This window comes from Maylandia zebra, linkage group LG2 (assembly GCF_041146795.1).
Source record: "Maylandia zebra isolate NMK-2024a linkage group LG2, Mzebra_GT3a, whole genome shotgun sequence".
Lineage (NCBI taxonomy): Eukaryota > Metazoa > Chordata > Actinopteri > Cichliformes > Cichlidae > Maylandia > Maylandia zebra.
In genome coordinates this window covers 18,915,954-18,938,731 of record NC_135168.1, presented here as the reverse complement: position 1 = coordinate 18,938,731, position 22,778 = coordinate 18,915,954, and the positions used below count along the sequence as shown (strand labels likewise).

General features: G+C 38.9%; 1 protein-coding gene across 2 annotated transcripts; it reads left to right on the top strand.

Annotated features, from left to right (window-relative positions):
* Positions 1-146: 146 nt before the first annotated feature.
* On the top strand, positions 147-18,170 carry LOC101465444 (uncharacterized). 2 transcript variants are annotated; one of them, XM_076889811.1, is made up of 9 exons: positions 147-366; positions 891-1,251; positions 3,566-3,723; positions 4,917-5,173; positions 6,701-6,788; positions 9,266-9,378; positions 11,949-12,098; positions 12,210-12,297; positions 17,916-18,170. In XM_076889811.1, the coding sequence occupies exons 2-9, from the start codon at positions 1,065-1,067 to the stop codon at positions 17,952-17,954; spliced, it is 1,080 nt and encodes a 359-aa protein (XP_076745926.1). In that variant the 5' UTR covers positions 147-366; positions 891-1,064; the 3' UTR covers positions 17,955-18,170. The 2 variants fall into 2 exon arrangements, with proteins under 2 accessions (XP_076745926.1, XP_004571183.2); XM_004571126.6 differs by having other exon boundaries at positions 150-366; positions 12,207-12,297.
* Positions 18,171-22,778: the final 4,608 nt, after the last annotated feature.

Genomic DNA, 22,778 nt, shown 5'->3' with positions numbered 1-22,778 from the left:
TTAATTAAAATATCAACTTATTTTGATTATGTTTTTTAAAATAATTTCAATATTTTATTATTTATTATTTTCGTGTTCCTTTGCTGGGCTTGTAACAAGCTTTGCGGCTGTCTTCATTTTAAATATCCATGAATGTAAACCTAATCCAAAAAATGTCTTCGATTGTACACACAGGGGAGTGGCTCTTAGAGGCAGTGTGTCTCCCTCTGGTGGCAGAAAAACTGGACCACAGGTTCGAGAGCGAACCACAGTCCCCTCTCGAGGTGTCCAGCTCTATTATATAAAGCAGGAGAAAGGATTTAGGAAAATAAAGACAAAGCGTCTCCTTTATGAGCACCAATGCGCCGTGGCCTCACACCGCTGAAGGTAAATTTGTCCTAAAAAGTTCAAGACTTCCTGTACATGACCTCAAATAAATGGAAAAGCTGTGTATCACTTACAGAGAAGGCTTTTCCATGTTGTTTGTAAAGTAAATAACAGTCAGTGACCTGAACACGCTCACCTTCACCAAGGCTGCACAGTCCTCTGGATTTTTTTACTTGCTAGCAACAAAATACTGAAAACATAGTGAGCTCATCTCCATGGCAATATATCAAACCTAAACCAACACATAGACACTTTAACAGAATACATTTGATAAAGTTCTAGATTTTAATGCACATTCATGGGATTTTCCTTTATTAAACCTCTTATGCAGTCATATATAATAAAGCACTAACCTGAGGCTGCTGCCATAAAGACTCCTGTCTGCTAGATACAACATGCCCAACCTCTTCAGCTCAGCCACTGCCTCGGGGGAGAACTTCACAACACAATTTGCATATAAAATAAGATCAGCCTTTTACTTTGTGCATGATGCAAACTTTAGTTTTCCCTCTTTATTCAAGTAGCAGGCCAGATGGCAAGAAAATCCACAGAGAGACACCGCAGCAGCACTCGCTTCCATGTTGTGACAACAGCAGCTTGTTTTAATGCTGAAACCTGCCCCTTGTAGGTGTGCACCAGGTAGGAGTCATCTTTAAGACCTTCAGGTAAGGTTAAATATTGCGGGAAATGTGCACGCTATGTCCTCTCAGACCATGTGGGACACACCCGCCCTGCCCCGAGGATCATGGGAAGGCGGTTTTAGGTCTTTCAGGGAGCAGATGAGACAGATGATCATGAGGCGGTTTTTCCGAGCACACCGGGACGAGGACTTCAGTCAGATCCAGTATCTGACGGCCAAGTGCACCCGCCTAGCTCATGACAAAGGTAAGTCACAAAGGTCAAGACGGGTTCAGCTGACTGTTAATCTCTTATCTACATGAAAACTGCTAGTTTACTACAAAGGGAAAAAAAACCCTCTTCTCCCTTCAGGAAGGTTATAATGTTGAGTCCACTGAGGCGTTCAGATTATAGTCAAGTAGTAGATCAGATGAGCACCACACAATGTCTATACAGCTAACAGTTTAAATAAGATGGAAATTAATATTTAAAATGTCATCAGAACTGCAGAAAGTGCTCCCATCCTTTTCTTTAGTCAAAGTATTGCTGGCTTTATTATCATGCTTTGCTACAAGTCAAAGTCCTGCACAGAAAAAGTTGCTTAGTATAATTATGTGACTGTTGAAAATGGAAGTGCTGCTGCTTACTTATAGATTCATGAGTTTTTAAAGATTGCTTTGTTTGTAAAAATAGTAAAGGTAATAAACAAATGCCCGTCACAAATGTCCATAGTTAGACTTTACTAATAAATCTGAAAAATAAAGTAATAATAATTTGAAAAATGTCTTGGAAAAAAAGAAAGAAAAACTACATGAAACATGGCAAACATGTTTCAAAATATAAATTGATTAGCTTCAGTTTAGCTTAATTTCTAAACTTAATTTAGCTCAGTTTATAAAATGTATTAATTTTATTTTACACTATGATAAAGAGCATATGCTGAATGCATATTAATACATTCTGCATTCCATGTATAGGAACAGTCTGACCTGCTGTTTCATCTATTTATATGTAAATATCTCTTTATGTGCTGTTGCATTGTGTGTGTGCATTGGAATCCACTTGACCCAGGGTCAAATTTCCTGAATGGAAAAACACGCTTGCCAAATAAACATCAAATTCAATCGAAGGTCACAGATTTGTTAGAAGAACCACACATGTTTTGCGTGAAAAGAAATACTTTCATCTTTACGCTGTCAAGTAAAATGTGACGAACTAAAACACTGATCTTTAATGAAAACAGGCTTTATTGCAGGGTCGCTGCATTAGTTTGAGCCCGGTGTTCTTAATAAACAGAAAACAAAGTGCATGTTTCCTGCAGCAGATTACACTTTAACAGAATCAACTTTATAGTCATTGTGCAACAGTTTCCAAGTCAATGCAGTCACAGTTACAGGGTATCTGACTAGAGCAAAGTTTATTTACAGAAATTTCTGGTAGTTTTTTTTTAACATGTAATATAATTACAGTTTGTATTATCTGTTTTTATTGCAATCTGGGTCAGTGTTGATCTACTTAAAGCCCATACTGAGTTACAATGCACATTTACCTCTGTAATAAGATGTAAGAGTAGCGAGTGGTGACAGTGGTGTTATCTACTTTTTTAATTCAATTAAATTCCATGTTTAATTAAAATTTTATTCCATGTTATAAAATTAAAAAATATTGTAACAGGCTAAATCCTACATTAGTACTGATGTTAGTACTTGAGAGCCTTTCTGGTTGTGTGTTTATTGTTTTGGTATCATAAGGATTTAGAGCTGTACTGACATAAAAACTTAACAATGTAACTAAGTATATTTACTCAAGTACTGTATTATAGAAAAATATACTATAGAAAAAAATCAGAATGTAAGTATTATACTCTACAAAATTGTGCTACATTACAACTTTTTACTCCTTAATTAAACATATCACACACAAAAATAAGTACAAGCAAAACTAAAACAATCAGTGGTTAAAGTTCACATCTTAACTTTGTTTTTAAATTTTATTTATTTATATTCATTTATTCTTTAAGAAAATGTTAATCCTGAATAAAAAATAATTTGTTGCAGCAAAAACAATTATTGAGCAGCTACATCAATAAAACTACAACAATTCAGAGTTTACTTACTTAATGGTTTAAATATAGAACTTTTAAATAACTGAGCTAATTAAGTATAACTGACGGAATCGGTATTTTTAAGTATCAAAAGTAGTCTATGCAGTAGATTTTCTGCTTGGTAAAACTGATGTATCAGTTTTTAAGCAGAATTTATTTATTACATTAAGTGCATTAAGTATTATAATAGACATACTGGCAACTGTTATACAAACTACAGAGAAGTTCTGATACACTGTTCATATTTTATTTTTAAAATATGATTTATTTTTTAGTTAACTTACTTTTTTGTTTTTTATTTTTTTCCCGCACTAATCAGTTAATGAAATGAAACCATCAGTGATTAATGTCTTTGGAGTGATAAATGTCTGCAGTACAAAATTGACTGTTTAACATTAAGTATTTAAGTAAAGTCAGCCACACAGTTACATCTAATGTGCTCAGTTTAACTAACTCTTCTTGGTTTTGTGGCCTCAGCGGTGTTGGACAGAGAGTTTCTGGTGTCCCGAGAGAGGGAGAGAAGGCTGCAGAATGATCTGGAAGCTGTGACCGCCCAACTCCTCAAGCAAGACCAGCTCAATATGGACCTCAGGATGAACCAGACCCAACTCATCAGCAGGATCCAGCAGCAGCAGGTGGACCGATTATGACTTATCTTTTACATGTAGACAGAACAAGGCTGTCTGCTATAAATGTTACATTTATATATTCAACATAGATCAAATAGAGTAAGTTGCTAATAATTTACTAATAAATACACCGTAAAGTTTTACCTTCACATCTTACTTGCACAAAGCTCTGAGGTATTCGCTTTTAGTTGAATCTGTAATCACTGCCACTTCCCAATAGTTCTTGCTCATTCATACGCTACTCATTTTACAGTAGAAGTGGAAATAAATTACATTTTGCAGGATGTAAGTATTTGTTGGATTGTATTTGTTACTTGGTTGAAATTTAAACTGCCACTGAGTGTTGCTGCTGAGTGACATCTGTGTATATCTATAGATTTTCTTATTGGTTGGTTTCTGTACAGAAATCTCTCTCTTTTAAATATATTGCTTCTAGTTTAAGTCTAGTTTAAATCATTTAAACTAGACTTAAACTAGTTTAAATATTCTTAAGAAGTAGTGGATAAATACAGCTTATGAAATGAATAGGAAACTTTCCATTTATCCACATAATCTGTACCTCTGACATCAACAAATCAGCTCATCTTTGCTGTCTGTTAGTTACAGTGGAATTAAGTTTACAGTAAATGTGTTTGCACATGGAAAATGCTGATGTTTTGGCATTGGTTACTTACAAACTGCATAAGTATGAGCTACAAGAAGTAAGAGTTTTGAACCACAGAGACATTTCACTGAACTAAAGAAATCTAATGAGCATCAAAACAGCTTTCTTGTCATATTAATTTCCCTGGAACTTCTAAAATTAGGTTAAAGTTGTTTCAGCAGCTTATCAAAGTGGTCAGAAGGATTATTTTTCATGCTTTTAGAGACACAAGTCATTTTTCAGCAGGGCACAGCTCAGCATTTATCCTGTGTCCTACTTTAAGGTTGCACAGTAACAAATTATCAGGCCTCTTAGAGACATCAGTGGTATTTATTACAGTTTTGGAGAGCTTGACTCCTTCACTTTCCCCTCAAAGACAGTATCAGGTTTAGGCTTGTTCCATACTCTTTGACCTAAAGGTGTGTCTGATATCACTTATGCAGACTGTATTGGAGCATAGCATGTCTCCAGTGAGATTTGAAAAGGATAGGAAGTGCTGAAGTGTTCACGTGAGCACATCTGCAGTATTCTCAGTATGTCCGTATCTTCCCCGCAGGACCTGGTGAACTTGCTTCGGCAGCGCGTGGTCCTGCTAGTGGAGGCGAGCTCCCGGGATGCAGAGCTACTGCGGCAGGTCGGCGCAGAGCTGCTTTGCCTGCAGAGCTCTGAGGTGAAGCTGGAGAGCCTGGTGGAGGAGCTGCAGGCTGAGGCCCAACACAGAACTGAGGTGGCAGAAAATCTCCAGACAGAGCTGTACGCTGAGGCCCAGCACAGAGCTACACTCACTGAGAGCCTCCACGCAGAGCTGCGCAGGTAAATCTTCAGTCTCTCCAGTATGACAAAACACGGAATCATGTTTTCTTTCTTTACTTTACACAGCACAATTTGGTTTACGTTTACTTAGAAAAACTTGCAGAGGTAAGCCGCAAAACACACAATGAGTTCATGTAATATAGGAATACATTTTTTTAACTTTAAGTTAATACTCTGACATGCTCCAAAACAGACGCACATTTAGACAGTGGAGGGGTTCGGAGACATGAAAGCACCTCCTTATGTTTGATGAAGACAGTAGTTTTGCGTCTTTTTCACGTTGTTACATTTTCTTTGTGCCATTTTTATATTATATTAAGGTATCTTTGTATTAACTTTTAAATCTCTTTGTGGCCATTTTGCATCTCCTGTGGTAGTTTTGCATCTCTCTGTAACTGACACCAGCTAGTTCTGAAACAATTTATACGTTTTGTGTCTCTTTGTGGTCATTTTGTTGCTCTTTGTAATTGTTTCAAAACTCTTTGTTGTTATTTTTAATAGAAATCTTGGATTACTTTTTAACTTTATTTTCTTTTTGTGGTTGTCTGGAGTCATTTTTGCCATTTTTAACATACTAACATTTGACTTTAGATGTAAGAGGCTCAGGACCTCTACTCTGGGCTTTAAAGCCGTCATTATAATGCTGTGTTCTTACTTCGTATTCTACACAAAAAAAGTGGACTAATCCACTAATTACTGTGGGTGGCACAGTGGTACAGTGGTTAGCACTGTCACCTCACAGCAAGAAGAGTTTTAAACCCCGTCTGGGACCTTTCTGTGTACAGTTTCCATTTTTTAAAAATTGCATAGCTCTGGAGAAACTAAAATAGCCGCCTGTCCTCTGTATTGCTGAATTGTTAATGACTTGATTAAAACCTTATCGACATTAAAACATACACAATGAACATTAACCCAGATAAGGCTGCAGACAGAAAAAGAAAAAACATTAAAACGGTTGACTTTTGATTACCATCTTGTGGAAACTGAAGCCAAGTAAAGCTGTCACGGGCTGCCCGGCACAGAGAAGAAAATTGTCTCAGACTGTTGTTTCAAGGCTGAACAAAAACATCGAGTCTGGACCCGCGACTTTAAATCAGCTGAAAAGTCCTCCGAGCAGCGGCGAGCTTCAGTCTGCTGACGTTAAATCCCTGCAGAGTGTCGGCTTAGTGTCAGAGTTTGTTATCACATTATGACTCCAGAAATGCAGATGAAAGAAATTTGGGCGTTCGCAGAGAGCAAAATATTTACCCTAAAACTTTTATCAAGACCAACATGTTTCCTTATCTGATGGCTACAAAGAAATGAATAAATGGAGTGTGAAAAAACAAAATACATCTAAGCACACTACGATAAGAGTGAGTATTTTAGTTACTTTAGTAATGTAAATTTTAAGTATGAGTGTTTATCTTACAGTAAACTTTACATTGATGAAAGATCAAATAAAGATACTAAAATTAAACTGGCTACAAGCAGAGTTTAATGTGCTGACACAGGTAAATAAGACATTTTTCTAATTGTCATCAACAGTAAGACAGTGGAGCTGGAAAGGCTAGAAGAAACTAACAGGATGCTGAAAGAAGAGCTGACGGATCTCCGCAGAACTTATCAGAAGGAGGTGAGAAGGAAGAGTTTAGGAGTGACGTGGGTCAAAGCTCAGAGTTTACTGCATATAAATTCGAAACAAAAGGCTGAAGGTGTAATATTTGTGGTGCAAAGACTTAAAAAGTGTCTCTGAAAAGTCATGCAGAGCCTGTATACAAAGGATGGACACAGCCACTGTGTTGCGAGGTCCTGTTTTGAACCATCGACTTTTTCAGGGTGGTCATCTTCATTCTTTGAAAGTAGATATCACAGGTGAGGGGGCAGTGAGGGGAAGCTGCACACTCATGACGTTAGTAACACTCAACAAGCTACTCATACTTTCCAAAACCTTCCATACTTTTAGTTCTCTTTATTGTGTAGCAGTTTACACATTTGCCAAATCTCTTTGGGGTTTGCGTCAGGAGGGGAATCTGCTGTAAGAAATCTGGATACAGTACGTTTTATTGAAATCGCTGGTAAATGTGCAGGTCTATATTTTGAATGTAAAACTATTTTAAAAGTAGTCGGCACCAGCCTGAGCTCCTTTGGTAATTTGTTCCACATTTGAGCAGCTTCACCATGTTTTTGATGAGTAGTTCAGGATGAGCCAAGCGGAGAGAGCTGCAGTGTTTGCACTGCGTCTGGAGATCTGATACGCGTCCTTACTGATGATTAGGATTTATGGAAAAAGCAAAAGTATTTTAAAATGATTCTCTGCTGTGATCTGAGAACTGTTAGATAAACACTGCTGAAGAAACAAACTCATATCAGGCCTCTGAAGCAATAAAGTAAATACTGCTGTCGGTAAAAGCAAACTGTCCATAGCATCATAACAAAAAGTACACAGTGCTTTATTAAACTGATTGAATTTAAATAAAATAATAAAGGAGGCAAGAAGTTTCCTGTGTGAAACTGTCCATGTGTTTGGACATTGTTGAGTGTGATCTTGCTTGGTATGCGCAAAGCCACAGGTTCAAATCGTGAATAAGCTCACTCTGATGTTATAAAGATGCTGGACCCACGCGGCAAGAATTTTAATTACGTTAACATTTATTTAACAAAGTCAAACATTTCTGGCTTAAACAAGAAACTGCAAGACAATAAAAAAAGAACGTTGAGAGGCTCATGGGTTTTGTCAGTTATGTTGATTGTTTGTTTTTAATGATCTTCAGATAGTGTGTCACTTCGACTTATGAGATAGCCTTACTGCATTTCCTTTCATAAAGGATGAGCCAGTGTGTCTTGTGGTAAAGCAGGTAATAAAGGAAGCATCAGAGCAACATTCCTTAGTATGTATATACTCTGACCAGCTCTTATTATGGCTGCTACGCAGATACTCATGGGTCACTTCATTCAATTAGGAAAATTCATAAGCAAAATTGACTATAAACTGCACATCGAGCAAGTAAAGTAATTTCCTTATTGAGGTAAGAGCAGTCAAGCATTTGTACCTGAAAGGTGCAGCATGCAGGCAAAACAAGGAGGGCTCAGGACTATCACATATAACATCAAAATCCTCTATTCTTGGACCCTGAAAAGAACCACCCTCTAAAACAACCTATTAGCTGTACATGATGGGAGAAATCTCAGCAGAAGCACCGGGGGAGACATCCCTTCATCAAGGCAAATGCTGCTGGAAAAGAAAAAAAGTGTAAAATGCAAGACTTTGGCTAATGAGGAGGTTCAATAAAATCATCAGTTTAGTGATTGCAGTGCTGATTTTGTCCAGCAGATGTCAGGATCAGACACTTATTTAAACACTGCTTTGGCCTTTTTTTGGGGTTGAAACACAAATAAAACTGTTGATGAGTGACAGAGCTTTAATGAATTTGCCGTGAACGGGGATTATTTCTCTGTAGCCGGCTCCTCCAATCAGAAGTAATGGATTAACACTGTTTGTGCGGTCTCAGGTTAGTTCAGGTCAGTGTGGCAGAGTGCCAGCTGTGAATAATGATCTGCCGCTGGATTCCGAAAACCTCACGGTTCAAATTTATGTACTGTGTCCAAATTTTAAAAACTACAACCACCCAAGTGAGAGCACTAATTCAGATGTTGCTGGCATTAGGTCTGCATTGGTGTGTGTCGGTGTGTTGGGTCCAGGCATTAGCGGAACATTCCTCATTTATTTACACTCGGCTTCAAAGACTCACTCCCGCATTGGCGTCTGCTTCATCCAGTCCATCAAACAGCAAACAATCCAGGTCTACAATTATCTTTCCTTTGAGACATCTCCACAAGGCCAAGAGAAGAGAACAACAGACTGCAGAGTCAGTGAGAAACTTCATGAGAACAATTATTTGCAGGGGATAAGGCCTGTAAATTATTGTGAAAGGCCTGGGAGCAGAAGATTAAGTCTGACTCCACTGGACCCGCTCATCTTTCCACATGACATGTCGTCTTTTCCTGATTTATATTTACACGCCCACATCATAATTTTCTAATTTTGTTGTCTTGGTCACATCCTGGTTTTGGGAGAAATATATTTATTTATTTGTATTTTTTTTTTTTGAGGTGAGGGAACTGCAGCAGGAAAATGAGGGAAGCCTGAGGAAACTTCAGGAGACGGCAGAGCAGTTCGAGTGGCTTTGTCAGCAACAGCGTTACTGGATGTCTTGTGTGAAGAGGTGAGTAGGGTTCTTTTTTTGTTTTGCTTTGTTTTTAAATATATCTCAGCTGTGTGTACCAAAAAACATAACAGGATCAGATTTTAAAGTCTTTATTGTCTGCACACATGCTCAAAGTTGATGTAAACGAAACCCTGAAAACCCCTTCTTAATATAAATAATGTGGTTCTGCATAGAAAATACATTTGTAAATGATTATTGGAAAGGAGACTTATCTACTTGCGTTTTTATCTAGCTGGAAGTGAGTAAAGTTCTGATTTCTTATAATATACAAAGCATCTACCAGAGTTAATGCATGTCAAATGTGATTAAAATAAACAAGCAAACTATTCCAGTTGTTTAACTGACTGTCATTTACTCAAACACAATTATTTTTTATTTGTATAGAAATACTTGATTTATTCTAAACAGTGATTAAAGGTACTTTTTGCAATTACCTTCTGCAAATGTCATTAAACATTTCACCACAAGATGGCAGTGTTTTACCAGAAGGTTCTAGTGTAGTTGTCCACCTAAAACACAACAAAAGTGTGATAGTAACAAGAATTCTTTAAAATGTTGCGTGAATACTGCTGTAATGGGTGTTTTTGGACTTAAATCAGATTAGACCATAGGTGTCAAACTCTGGCCCGCGGGCCACATTTGGCCCGCAGCCTAATGACATTTGGCCCGCGAAGCCATACCAAATTACTATTAGAGCGGCCTACTGGTATTATACAGCTAATATATATATTGTTTAGTATTAAGCTTTGCTTGTTCCATATTCAGTTTTTCAGCAAAACATGTTTGAGTCCATAAGAAAAGATTCATTCTTATATCTGGAGGAATAAATATATTTCAATAAATATTAATGTTAGCCCGCGAATTTGTTCCAGTTTTGAATTTTGGCCCACTGTGTATTTGAGTTTGACACCCCTGGATTAGACACTCAGTGCACCATCATGTGGATCAAAGTGGTATTACAAGAGAGCACAGTCCATCCTGATTTCTTGATATCACTGCAACACAATACAAAGACATCAATAGATGTAACATCATAGCTGTTTTTGAGAGATTTGGATGAATTTAAAAAGTTTTTAAACTATTTTTTAAGCATTAACATCTTTGATCTGTCTGTTTCTTTGTGGCAGAACTACAAAGCTACCTAAAATTCCCATGGTATGATTTGGCCTTGTTATGATGTTACTGGTAGCACTGTGTTAGTATGAGCTACACATACTCACAATAAGCAGACACAGAGGGACCTAATTGACTTTGTAGTCTGCTTTCTACCCATCTTATTTACTTTAACTCCGTCTTCACCATCTTCTCTGGGGAAAAAAACTTCAAAATTCAATTCCCAACAAGCCTCTGACTGCATCTTTGTGCTGCCATGCAGGTTGGTTTGTCACAGCTGAAAACAGCTGTCTGCACCAGCTGGAAACAGCAGTGAGGGTGCACCACAGCACATAAGCTGCTACAGGTCGTAAAACTGAAACAACATGCTTAAAGGTGCTAAAATGTTACGGACAAGAGATCTGGAAAGAGTGTTGTAGCTTCCAAAAATGTCACAAAAACCTCTTTTTAATACTTTTATATGTCTCTTGTAATTAAAGAAAGACCAATAAGTTGAGATAGAGGTCTGACAGCTGAGTTTGCTAGAAATTAACTAAGTACTATAGTGTATGTGGGTAGGATACCACTCATCATCATGCATTTAGGTCACAGAAGTAACCATAAGTTTCTTTAAAACTAACCAGCAATGTTTGTTCATCAGTCAGAAAGCTCTGCTAGAATCCCCGAGGCCCTTCTAACACACTGGATGATATTTTTAAAGCATCTCCCATGTTTCGCCTTTATAACTGAAACAAGAAACATTGCAGCCTTAAGGAATCACTTAAAATCTGTTTTCGTGAGTCACTAGATCAACTTTATACAAAAAAATAGAAATTGATGATTCTTGAAGAAAGTTAAGTGCTTTCAAACATCTCCCCTCTGTGACCCAAATGTTTCCTGTTAGTGTCCCAGCCTTAGGCCCCAGAATTCCTCACATTAAACTTTCCAAAAGATTAATACAGATTTCATGTTTAGGATAAGTTGGATCGTATGACAGTCTGTCAAGGACAGGGTAAGAAACTAAATTGTATTGTTCTGTTGGTCTGGTGTTTACATCAGAGGAATTTTGACTGAGAGCGTAAATGTGCATTTTTCCCCCCTATCTTTTCACTTCAAATTGATACATTGATATATTACAAGCCCCGCTCCAGAAATTTCTAATGCAATCAGTACAGGTAGTGCACATAATTCATATTCTGGGCCCTGCTTATGCACATTGCATTAGACACATTGGCAAACTCGTATCCAAAGCAGCTAAAATTTAGAAAGCACACGGGGGTTCAACATCTTGCTTTAGGACATTTTTACATGTGGATAGGAAGGTCTGGAAATCAACCCTACAATTTATAACCCCCTCCTCCAGCCAGGCTACATGCTGCTGCTGCTTCCTTTATAGATTAATTAGCAAATATTTAGAAACTCGTGAGATTATGTACGCTGTGCTCGAAGAGTTGCTGAGTTATCATATTCTACAGGTTCAAAGACTGCCTCATGGAGGAGAGAGAAGCTCTGCTGCGACAGGTCAGCAGGTTGGAAAAGAAAGCTGAGAAACTAAAGCGTTCACACGACGGCAGTCCAACACGGAGACTTGTCTGCCCCCTTCAGGACGCCGAGGGCTGTGACAGGTAGTGATAGATGAACAGATTTAATGAGGAACTAGTTCATTATTATCTGAGTGTCTTTTTCAACTTTTACTCACCTTATAACACATTTAAACTTCCTGTCTCTTAAAGCAGTATAATATCATGGGAGGCAGACACAGTGACCAACCTGGAGTCTCAGGTGGAGAAGTCAAACATGCTGTGCGAAGAGCTCCTCGACCAGGTATCACTTTAATTTTTTCTTCCTGAATGGTTTTCTTATCGAAATTTGCTGCAGAAGAAATCTTCTCACGGCAGCTTAAAGGTTACTCAAAATGTCTCCACGCCTGTTCGGTCTCGTGAAATCTCTGATGACACGTGGAAACCTTGGACGTGAAACATTAGACCTTCATTACAGTGCCAATATTCATTCGAGTATGGTTGCCAGTCCCCAGAGGAGCTGCCGTGCTGTCAGTTCTTCCAGAAATTACAAGTGTGCTTTGGATAAACGTGTCTAACATCTCTGCTGTGGATCGTCTAAAGGGCACACTTTAAGGTACCTGTGTGGCTCTGTTACTTCTCATGTGTGGAGCACGGCGGTGATTATTTTCTGTAATAATGTTATGAGAAACTGAAGTTTCGTGGCAGCTCGAAGTTTCGAATGCTTGCTGGCTCTCTTCGCGTGTCACTGCAGCCCTCAGATGAACCTTTATTTTAAGAAATCTGGTGGTGATCTCAGGACTGAAATAGAAGACATGAAAAAAGAGAGCTAACATTCATCTGGATGTGACTGCCAGTCCCTGAAGGAATTGTCAAATATCCAGGAGACTCACAGTCTAATAATTGTTTTTTTCTTTTTTACTTTTTATGGTTGAGTAGTCTTCAAGTATTCAGTGAGTAACTGCTGCGCGTTCCCCAAATAACCAAGTTTACATACATACAGTTCTAGTGTCCTCTTCATGAAGAAACTGTGACAGTTGGCATAATATGTGCATGTAAATGTGTGCTTGTATTGTCACTTTTACTGACCTTTCTAATCTAATAATACACTGTAACTCAGCGTATTTCAACCCAAAGCACCATCCTTCATTGAATCCTTGTATTGGGACCCTTGTGGGGGCAGTCAGATGTACTGCCTCCTAGGTCAACAATCTCTGCTTTAACACTTCTGTATGGAACTACAGAAAAAGGTCCAATTTAATCATATAGATGGAGTTCTTGTTGGCTGCTAAACGTAAAAGTAGGCTGTTTGAACAATCGGCTCGTGCTGTGCTTTCTTTGGGACACCTGAAACATCGGCTGTTTCCTTTGGCCTTAGAATTCACGAACCAGTCTGTAGTTCCCCCCCTTTTCCCCCCTCCAATGTCACCTCTATCTCTACAGCCATCTTTTCAGTGTTTCGAAATATTTGGATCAAAAACAAGAGCAGACTCGTGTTGAAATATTAGAAATCCAAACCATATTCATCTGGTCACAGCTGCCAGTCCGCTGTGGGCTCATTGCAGTGCCAGAGAGTTTTCCAAAAGACTCTGAACATTCATGTGCACTGAAGTATCATCAGTGTTTTTAAACATGGACACACGAGTCTGTACAGCAGACTGCATGCATATAGGAGGACTAAATAAGCCAAAAAACAGAACATTGAAAAAATAACAATCTGGGTAAAAACTGGATTTACAAATATCCACTCAGCACATAAAGTGGAACCATTCAAAGTTTTAGAAAGTCACCCTGCAGGACTGCTTCCAATAATAACTGATGACAGTCGTTGACTTTTTAGGTCTTTGGAGAATCCAATAGTGAAACACATCTGAAAAAGTTGGGGTAGCATAACCAATGTAACAGATGAAAACAGATAGAAATAAATTAGTTATGATTATAGGCGGTATCTAAAAGATGGTGTAGGCACAGTGACCTCACCCACTGACTTCTGGATTTTTCCATTTTGAACCATCAGCTTTAGTGTTTTTGGTCACTGCCATGTTGTTTTTGTTTAAATGATGTTGTTGAACCATCTAAGCTATCTCCTTGTAACTTGCTCTTAAGATGGGAACCAGGTGTGCAACCACTTGCAATCAGTTGTTATCGTCAAACCGACTTTGAATGTAAATAGTTGGCAGCAGACTGTCTCACTGGTGTTTTATCACTGTCTTAACACACCGGAGTCCAGTAAGACCTCATAGATTTTGAAACAGAAATTCCTCCACAAATAGTGACATAGTTGATGCAGAGCGGCAATTTAACTTCAACACGGCACAGGTGCTTGGTACCCTTGTATTTATACAGGAATATAACCACAAACTGGTTACCAGTTGGTAACCAGTTTGGTTGAATATTGCAGACAAGTTGCATTCATTGACACAAACTCACTCAAACCTTCACCAGTCTGTCTCAGAGTGATTGTAGTCAGTTTGAGACAGACTGCAATTGCCTCCCACCAGGCAACCCATGCAGTCGCCTTGCTATCGACAATAGTCACCTAGAGTCTGAAGATGATGCATTTCAACCTCTGGGCGATCAGTTATTTGCCACATCTGCTTGAAAACTGGTCACAAAATGTGAAAAAATGCAATGCAATCACCAAACCAGTTGTTGGAAGGGAGTTCTTCTTTCCCACTACCTAATTTTTATGCACTGAAAGTTGCAGCTTAGTTTATGACATGTTCATTGCATATTGGATTTAATCAAAGTACCAGTTTAGATTGTGTTAGTAGTTTTTAATTCTTTGTATAACTGGGGCTTTTATTATTTTATTTATACACATCCATAGTATGCTACACTCAGAACTGAGTACACACAGTTTTCTGTTGTTGTTGCTGTGATGGCATTGATAGGGGCATCACATTTGCTGAATTTTCTGAAATGTCTTTGATGCAAATCGCTGAAAAGCTGAATTGAAAGAGGAAACTTGTTCAGGAGGATTCATATGTCTGACGTGTTGTGTTTGTTAAAGTTTAACATTTTGAGAGATAAGCTTAATGGGTTTATTTTCAAGGGTTAGTTGAAAGCATTGAAGCCTCTTTCTATTGAATATGAAGCTGGAGTGAGCAACTAGTTAGCTTAGCTTAGCATTCAGAACCGAAATACAAGGAAACAGTCTAGTTTTGTGCGCAGGTAGCATAATCTACCACTGGCTTTTCAGCTTACTTAGTATTGTGTTTTATATTGGTTGTTTAATCTATAAAATAAACAGTGTGAAAACAACAAATATGTCATTACTGGGATGTTTTCCATCACTCAGCAGATTCACCAGTGAGTCACTGCTCCAAGCCAAGAAAAGTCCTCTGCTTAATGCCCATAAAACCAGAACGTTATGTTTTTCCAGTTTAGTTTTTCCAGTCTTTATGCTAAGCTAAACTAACCATATTTCTCCTGAGTGTATTCATTTGAAGAGCAGTGTGCAGATAGTAGCAGCCTTGGGATTGTTTGAAAGGATTCTGTAAGAGTGACCAGTGTAATGTTTTAAAATCTTTGGATAAAAGAAGAATGCACAACTCAAGAGCAAAACAGACATTCAAAACAGCGATAGTCATGCGAGGATGGCTGCCAGTCCCCTGTGGACTTGCAGAACAGCCAGAGCATTCATATAACTGATACTTCATGGGTGCCAGAGTCTAATCAGTGTTTTGTTTTTCTGTCTGCAGCATGCTTTAAAAAGTTAGAGGGCTTTGAGGAACTTGAGGTTTCAAAGCCATTTTGCAATCAAATAGGAACCCCACGATGTCTCACAAAGAAGTCCTTCAGGAAGAGCTCACAAATCCTGACAGGACCTCAAACACTTCATCCTCCTGCAGGATTTTTATAGTGGAAGGTGTCTGCCTGGCCACTTTGGGGATTTTTCAAAGCCCTCACATCTTCAGAATGACAAGTTCAGTGTTTTAAAAAATGGGGATAAGAGGAAGCCTGACAGACAGAACATAAGGCTAATAATCGTGTGCGGATGGCTGCCAGTCCCCCAGATGAGCTGCCAGGCTGCCAGAGACTTCAGAGGTGGCTGATATTTTTTGGGCTCCGGATTCACATCAGACCTTTTCACTGTCTGTCTGTCTGTCGGCTGCACATGGCTTCCTCCCAAGCCATTCGAGTCCTTTTCCAAAGCAGCAAAGAGATGACTAATAATGACTGGAGGGAGGTGATTGCCAATAGCCTCTGTGCTTCATTCCCCTCACCTCTCACAGACTCTGCAGTGCATTTCTTGGGATAATTATTCTGATTGAGTGCAGATGATGCAGAGTGGGGTTTTTTTGCAGTCCTTGCTGAGCTGAGAGAGGGAAGAAATTTAGCTGGAGGAGCAGGGAGCACCGGAGTCATAGAGGAAACAGCCATGAAAAAACACATTACCAGCTCTGACATGATTTATACAAATGGGAGATTCACATTGTGTAGACATAAGTATTGTTAGATGACAGAAAGAGAAAAGGAGGACGCTTACTGTTCATTGGGCTGACATCTGCAGAGATAGAGAGATGTGCTATTTCAGACAGAGTGGTGCTGCTGAAGTACAGGTGAATAAAAAAGTCTCAAATTCTTGGCTAAATATCAGTGTGAATCTTCTTCTAGTGTTTAGATTAAGTAACTTATTGAGAGACCAATAAGTCTAACTCTGGTTCTCTGGGTAGTTTTGGAAATATAGGAGAAGATACTCTGCCTTTAAAAAAAGAAACCCTTTTAAATCAGAGTATGGCATCAACTCAGTTAAAATTCTGGGATATTGATCTGTTCAGTTGAATAACAGAGAGGATTGTTAAATAAATTCTGGTTCTTTTGTGTTAATTAAATTTACAACAGGTCCACTAGATGTGGAACAATGAGACAACCCCAAAACAGGAATGGTTTTACAGGTGGAAGCCACCGACCATTTTTTCCGATTGCTCAGTATCAATACGTCAATACATGCCATTGCAAGGTTTGCTGTGTCTCCCAGCACAGTCTCAAGATCACAGAATATACCTGATACCATGTAGTCTGATTGGCATTTGCCACAGAATACCATAATTGGCAGGTCCACCACTAGTGCCCTGTGCTTTTCACAAATGAGGGCAGCTTCACCTTGAAGACATGTGACAGATTTGAAAGGACCTGGAGAAGCTGTGGAGAACGTTATGCTGCCTGTATCATCGTTCAGGGAGGGACCACGGAGGGATGCACTGACCTCTACAGACTCAGCAAGTGGCATCCTGACTGCCATTAAATATCGGGGTGAAATCCTTGGCCCCACTATCAGACCATACACTGGTGCAGTGGGCCCTGGGCTTCCTCCCGATGTATGACAAAGCCCGACCTCATGAGGCAAAACTTTACAAGCAGATCCTGGAAGATGAAGGAATTGATAACACTGACCCCCACGCACATCTGACCTAAATCTAATAGAATGCCTCTGGGACATTATGCTTGTCCATCTGACGCACCAGATTGCACCTCAGACTTTCAGGAGCTCAGTGATGCCCTGTCTAGATCTGGGAGGAGATCCCCTAGGACACCATAGGAACAAGTGCTGAGTGCCATTTTGAGTTTTGAATTAAATTACAAAGCAGACTAACCTGTTATATGTACAATTGCGTGTTTTGGAAAGCTGCAGAGAGCTTGCACTTTTTGCTATAATATATGCTGCTTGCAAGTAGATTTGCTTTTTACAATCGGTGTGGAGAATACACAGAGTTATGACAGTCACATTAACAGGAAAATACAGCTGGTTAAAATAGAAATATCCCTCAATCTCACTTGTAGCATTCATTTCCAGCCATCCTTTGACCTGTACTTACTTTCTTTGAGGTTTTTTCTCACTCTCAATTCCCTTCTTGTGCACTCTTATGTTTATTGTCTTTGGTCATCTTCACTTACATTTTATTTTTCTGCCCTCAGGCAGGGAGCCCTATCGATGGATACCAAAAACCTCCATGAGGACAGAAGCCTGGATGTCTTTGCTTTCTTTTCTCACTTTCTGCAAGCCAGGAGATGCAATGTTTTATGTGTTTGTGGTTAGCTTACCTTCCAGTCATTGTTTTGAAAAACCAAACACCCTTGGAAAAACACACCCGTGAAACCACACACGCATTGTTTTGTTTCCACTATTGTTCATCGTGATATATGACCGAATTAAAATACAATGTGCTCCTGTCCCGCTTTTGGTGTCACACATGCACATCACATGTGCCTCGACTCTGTCTGGTCACATTTTTCAGTAATTGTCCATTGTTCAAACCTTGTAATCAACACCACTAACAAGAGCACAAGCACCTGCAAATGTTCTCTTTTGTTGTTTTGCCAATGAAACGTTGCAGGACAACCAGCAGCTGGCGTGCAGAGGAAGCAACAAATGTTCTTTCAACCAAAATGAAGCAATACTGATTATCCCCCCACTGGTACTGCTTGACTCTGATGAGCAGATCGCTTCATTCATCAATTTGCATGTGGCTCAGATTAAACACGGTGACTCAGACGCTTTATCATATGTGAACCATATGATACATGCTTATTGCAAACGCAGTTTACACACGGTGAGCCAAGACATTTAAAGTATGCATTCTGTCACACCACAAACATTACACTGCAATCAACATGAGGAGCTACACGTTTATTCAGGACTACAGCAAACTTTCAACATGCATAAAAAAATCTTAACAACACTAAACCATTAATGATACAGGAAGCATCATTATATTTCATCGGCGGTGCTGGGACAACATTTTTTGTTAGCATGACAGGGGTTCGTTTGACAAACAGCGGACAAGATGTGTGATTTAAGTTTTGACTCATTGTTCAACAGGCTTTACACAAACTACACCACAGTCTCATAGCTTTAATGGCACGACCACCAAGCTCCTGCACTCAGTCCGATGATGCTGAATAGCAAACATTTGTTTGCAAATATCAAACATACAACTAAAACTTTGGGTATATTGCTACACATTTTATGTTTAAAGCTCACAACCAAAAACCTGCTGACTTCATGATGAGTGAACCATTAAAGTACTTACTGGTTTCAGGGCTTGATCCAGTATTTGAGGTAATCAATTTTTAGCCTGGAAATATCACTAATTCTCTATGTGAAATAAAAATTATATATATATATATATATATATATGTATGTATGTTCATAACTTACATGATTAAGTTATGATTAACTTACATGATTAAGTTATGTTGGCCCATAGCCTATCAGACCATAAATTTTACATGGTGTACTACAGAGGAGAGATAGTTGGGCATTAACCTATAAATTGTGTTATAAAAATGAAATTCTATATTTCAGAACTGGAGGACATATTCAACTAAATCACACCAGGACCACATCCATCTTGGAGCTCTGCCTTTGCTTAATTGTAAACCCCCAAATTGAAAGGTTTCTTGACTCTTTTGCTTAGTTGTTATGGTAACAAACTGACAGAAAAGGAAGTGACTTATTTGGTAGTTTATGCTATTATAGAATTCTTCCTTTTGCCAAATGAACTTATGCTCTTTAAAAATGAATTTATAACAGGTTACAAGCCTGTCTGACAGCAAATAAACCTCTGAACATCCACCTCAGTACTACGAAGCAGGACTTTCTTTTGTCCAGGTAACTTTAGGGAACCCTGGGTTTTCTGGTTCACTTCTTTCCAGGGTGGTAACTTATTCTGCGACCATAACCTATTCCAAAGCAGGTTATGTATGTAGGGATGTTAAGAGGTTAAAATCTACACTGAAATGTGTGTATTCAACATATAAGAGTAGAAACAATTTAAGGTTTCACGTAAACATTGCCACTAAAATTTTAGCTACTGACATAATGATATTGATAACATCAGTGTCAATTAGAAACTTACGAAAAGGTTAGCTTTATGGAAATAAATAAATCACAAATACTTTTGCTAACATTCAATTACATTTTTTTTTTTTTACATATTTGTGAGATATATATTATGTAATCTTTTTGGATGTAATTGTTTGAATTTGAAAGGACCAAGACACACCTGGCAGATAACTAAAGACAGTACCATATATAAGTAAGATCTATATTAATGCTTAAGGGTGTGTGTGGATAATGGATAACACTTTGTACCTTTTCAGGGGATGTAATACGATTAACCTTCGAGGCCGACCAAAACTTTTTAAGCAAATACTTTCTACTGACTCTTTATTTTTCAGTCTGAAGATTAGTTCAGCATCTTAGTCATCAACCAAAACACTGAATTTCATCACCTCTTCCTGTGTGATAATTAGACCACACACCAAAGTTAATCCTGCATATTGAGGTCGATGTACACTGAGGCTGACTTTGCATGAAGTTGAATCACAATCATTGTGTTCTTCATTTACTCTCCAACTGATGCCAGATGGGTCACACATCTATTAAGCACCCAACAGCAGGGGAATGTGAGGATTTAAAGAGGAGTTTGATGGGTCACAAAAGTGTAAATATCTTCGAAGAAGTACCTTGAAAAAAATGAAAAGCAAACCAGAGAAAAGGAAAAGAATCAACTCCTAACAAAGTGGCAGATTTTTTGTGAAAACACATTTACACAAAGTGGAGATACTGGAGTGAATACTGACGATGGATACTCATTGCTCAGGCATTAAAGTCTTTTTGTCATTTTAAATGATGAAAGAATATTTATGAACACTTCAGCCAAGTCTGTCTTTTTTTTTCTATTATCCATGTGATAATTAGGCAGATTTCCATTTGAGGATCTTATATGGTGGCATTCAAGGTCAAAGTTTTCCTTCATCCACTGGATGGCTTATAAATTTTGGACTTTTAACTGTGTACATGCAGCTATTCCTACTAATAAAAACTCCTCCGATGGCCATTAATACTACACCACAGTAACTAAGTAATAGAAACAATAATATGAGAGAAAGGTTTGAAATTTCTACAGTAGATAGTGAAAAGTTTTTCAATTTCAGGCTGTTTTTTAAAAGGCCATTTGACTTCAGTAACACAGGTTTAGAGACAGGTCAGTCACCCTCCTACCACCAGTTGCTAGGTAAAAATGTGGATTCCCTCAATGGTTGGCCAGTGGGTGCTGACAGTCACAAGGGGAAATTAGTAGCAAAGCGATATACAGTGATTGCTTTGGTCACTAGCAGATTGCAGTGGTCACCTGCTTTTTGTTGTTTCCAAGTGTTGCAGACGAGTCAGAGTGTTAGAGGCAAACTGCAGCAATGTGCAAGTGAACTCTCACGATTTCGTGTAGGGCAGATAGTGTGGAGAGAATGAATTGGACCCAAATGCAGAAAACAGAGAGATGAAGGTGGATGTCTAACAGAAAGTGAGCCTTTATTGTTGGCTGCACAAAACACTACAAAACAAAAGGCGACGGGGAACTAAGATAAACAAACAAACAAAAAAAAAACCTAAATGAGAAAAACTAAACAAGAAACCTGAGACATAGAAATAGATAGAAAAAAACCTGGAAACGCAGAGGCAACACGGAGGAAGACATGCAGATGACAAGGAACACAGGAAAAACGCACTACAGGGAGTGCAGAATTATTAGGCAAATGAGTATTTTGTCCACATCATCCTCTTCATGCATGTTGTCTTACTCCAAGCTGTATAGGCTCGAAAGCCTACTACCAATTAAGCATATTAGGTGATGTGCATCTCTGTAATGAGAAGGGGTGTGGTCTAATGACATCAACACCCTATATCAGGTGTGCATAATTATTAGGCAACGTCCTTTCCTTTGGCAAAATGGGTCAAAAGAAGGACTTGACAGGCTCAGAAAAGTCAAAAATAGTGAGATATCTTGCAGAGGGATGCAGCAGTCTCAAAATTGCAAAGCTTCTGAAGCGTGATCATTGAACAATCAAGCGTTTCATTCAAAATAGTCAACAGGGTCGCAAGAAGCGTGTGGAAAAACCAAGGTGCAAAATAACTGCCCATGAACTGAGAAAAGTCAAGCCTGCAGCTGTCAAGATGCCACTTGCCACCAGTTTGGCCATATTTCAGAGCTGCAACATCACTGGAGTGCCCAAAAGCACAAGGTGTGCAATACTCAGAGACATGGCCAAGGTAAGAAAGGCTGAAAGACGACCACCACTGAACAAGACACACAAGCTGAAAAGTCAAGACTGGGCCAAGAAATATCTCAAGACTGGTTTTTCTAAGGTTTTATGGACTGATGAAATGAGAGTGAGTCTTGATGGGCCAGATGGATGGGCCCGTGGCTGGATTGGTAAAGGGCAGAGAGCTCCAGTCCGACTCAGACGCCAGCAAGGTGGAGGTGGAGTACTGGTTTGGGCTGGTATCATCAAAGATGAGCTTGTGGGGCCTTTTCGGGTTGAGGATGGAGTCAAGCTCAACTCCCAGTCCTACTGCCAGTTTCTGGAAGACACCTTCTTCAAGCAGTGGTACAGGAAGAAGTCTGCATCCTGCAGGAAAAACATGATTTTCATGCAGGACAATGCTCCATCACACGCGTCCAAGTACTCCACAGCGTGGCTGGCAAGAAAGGGTATAAAAGAAGAAAAACTAATGACATGGCCTCCTTGTTCACCTGATCTGAACCCCATTGAGAACCTGTGGTCCATCATCAAATGTGAGATTTACAAGGAGGGAAAACAGTACACCTCTCTGAACAGTGTCTGGGAGGCTGTGATTGCTGCTGCACGCAATGTTGATGGTGAACAGATCAAAACACTGACAGAATCCATGGATGGTAGGCTTTTGAGTGTCCTTGCAAAGAAAGGTGGCTATATTGGTCACTGATTTGTTTTTGTTTTGTTTTTGCCTAATAATTC

What these genes read in the sequence shown, in the direction of transcription:
- LOC101465444 (XM_004571126.6), top strand. Translation starts at nt 1,065, where the DNA reads ATGTCCTCTCAGACCATGTGGGACACACCCGCCCTGCCCCGAGGATCA. An exon ending in CTCCACGCAGAGCTGCGCAG is followed by an intron (nt 5,174 to 6,700) that starts GTAAATCTTCAG and finishes TGTCATCAACAG; the next exon opens with TAAGACAGTGGAGCTGGAAA. An exon ending in GCGAAGAGCTCCTCGACCAG is followed by an intron (nt 12,298 to 17,915) that starts GTATCACTTTAA and finishes TTCTGCCCTCAG; the next exon opens with GCAGGGAGCCCTATCGATGG.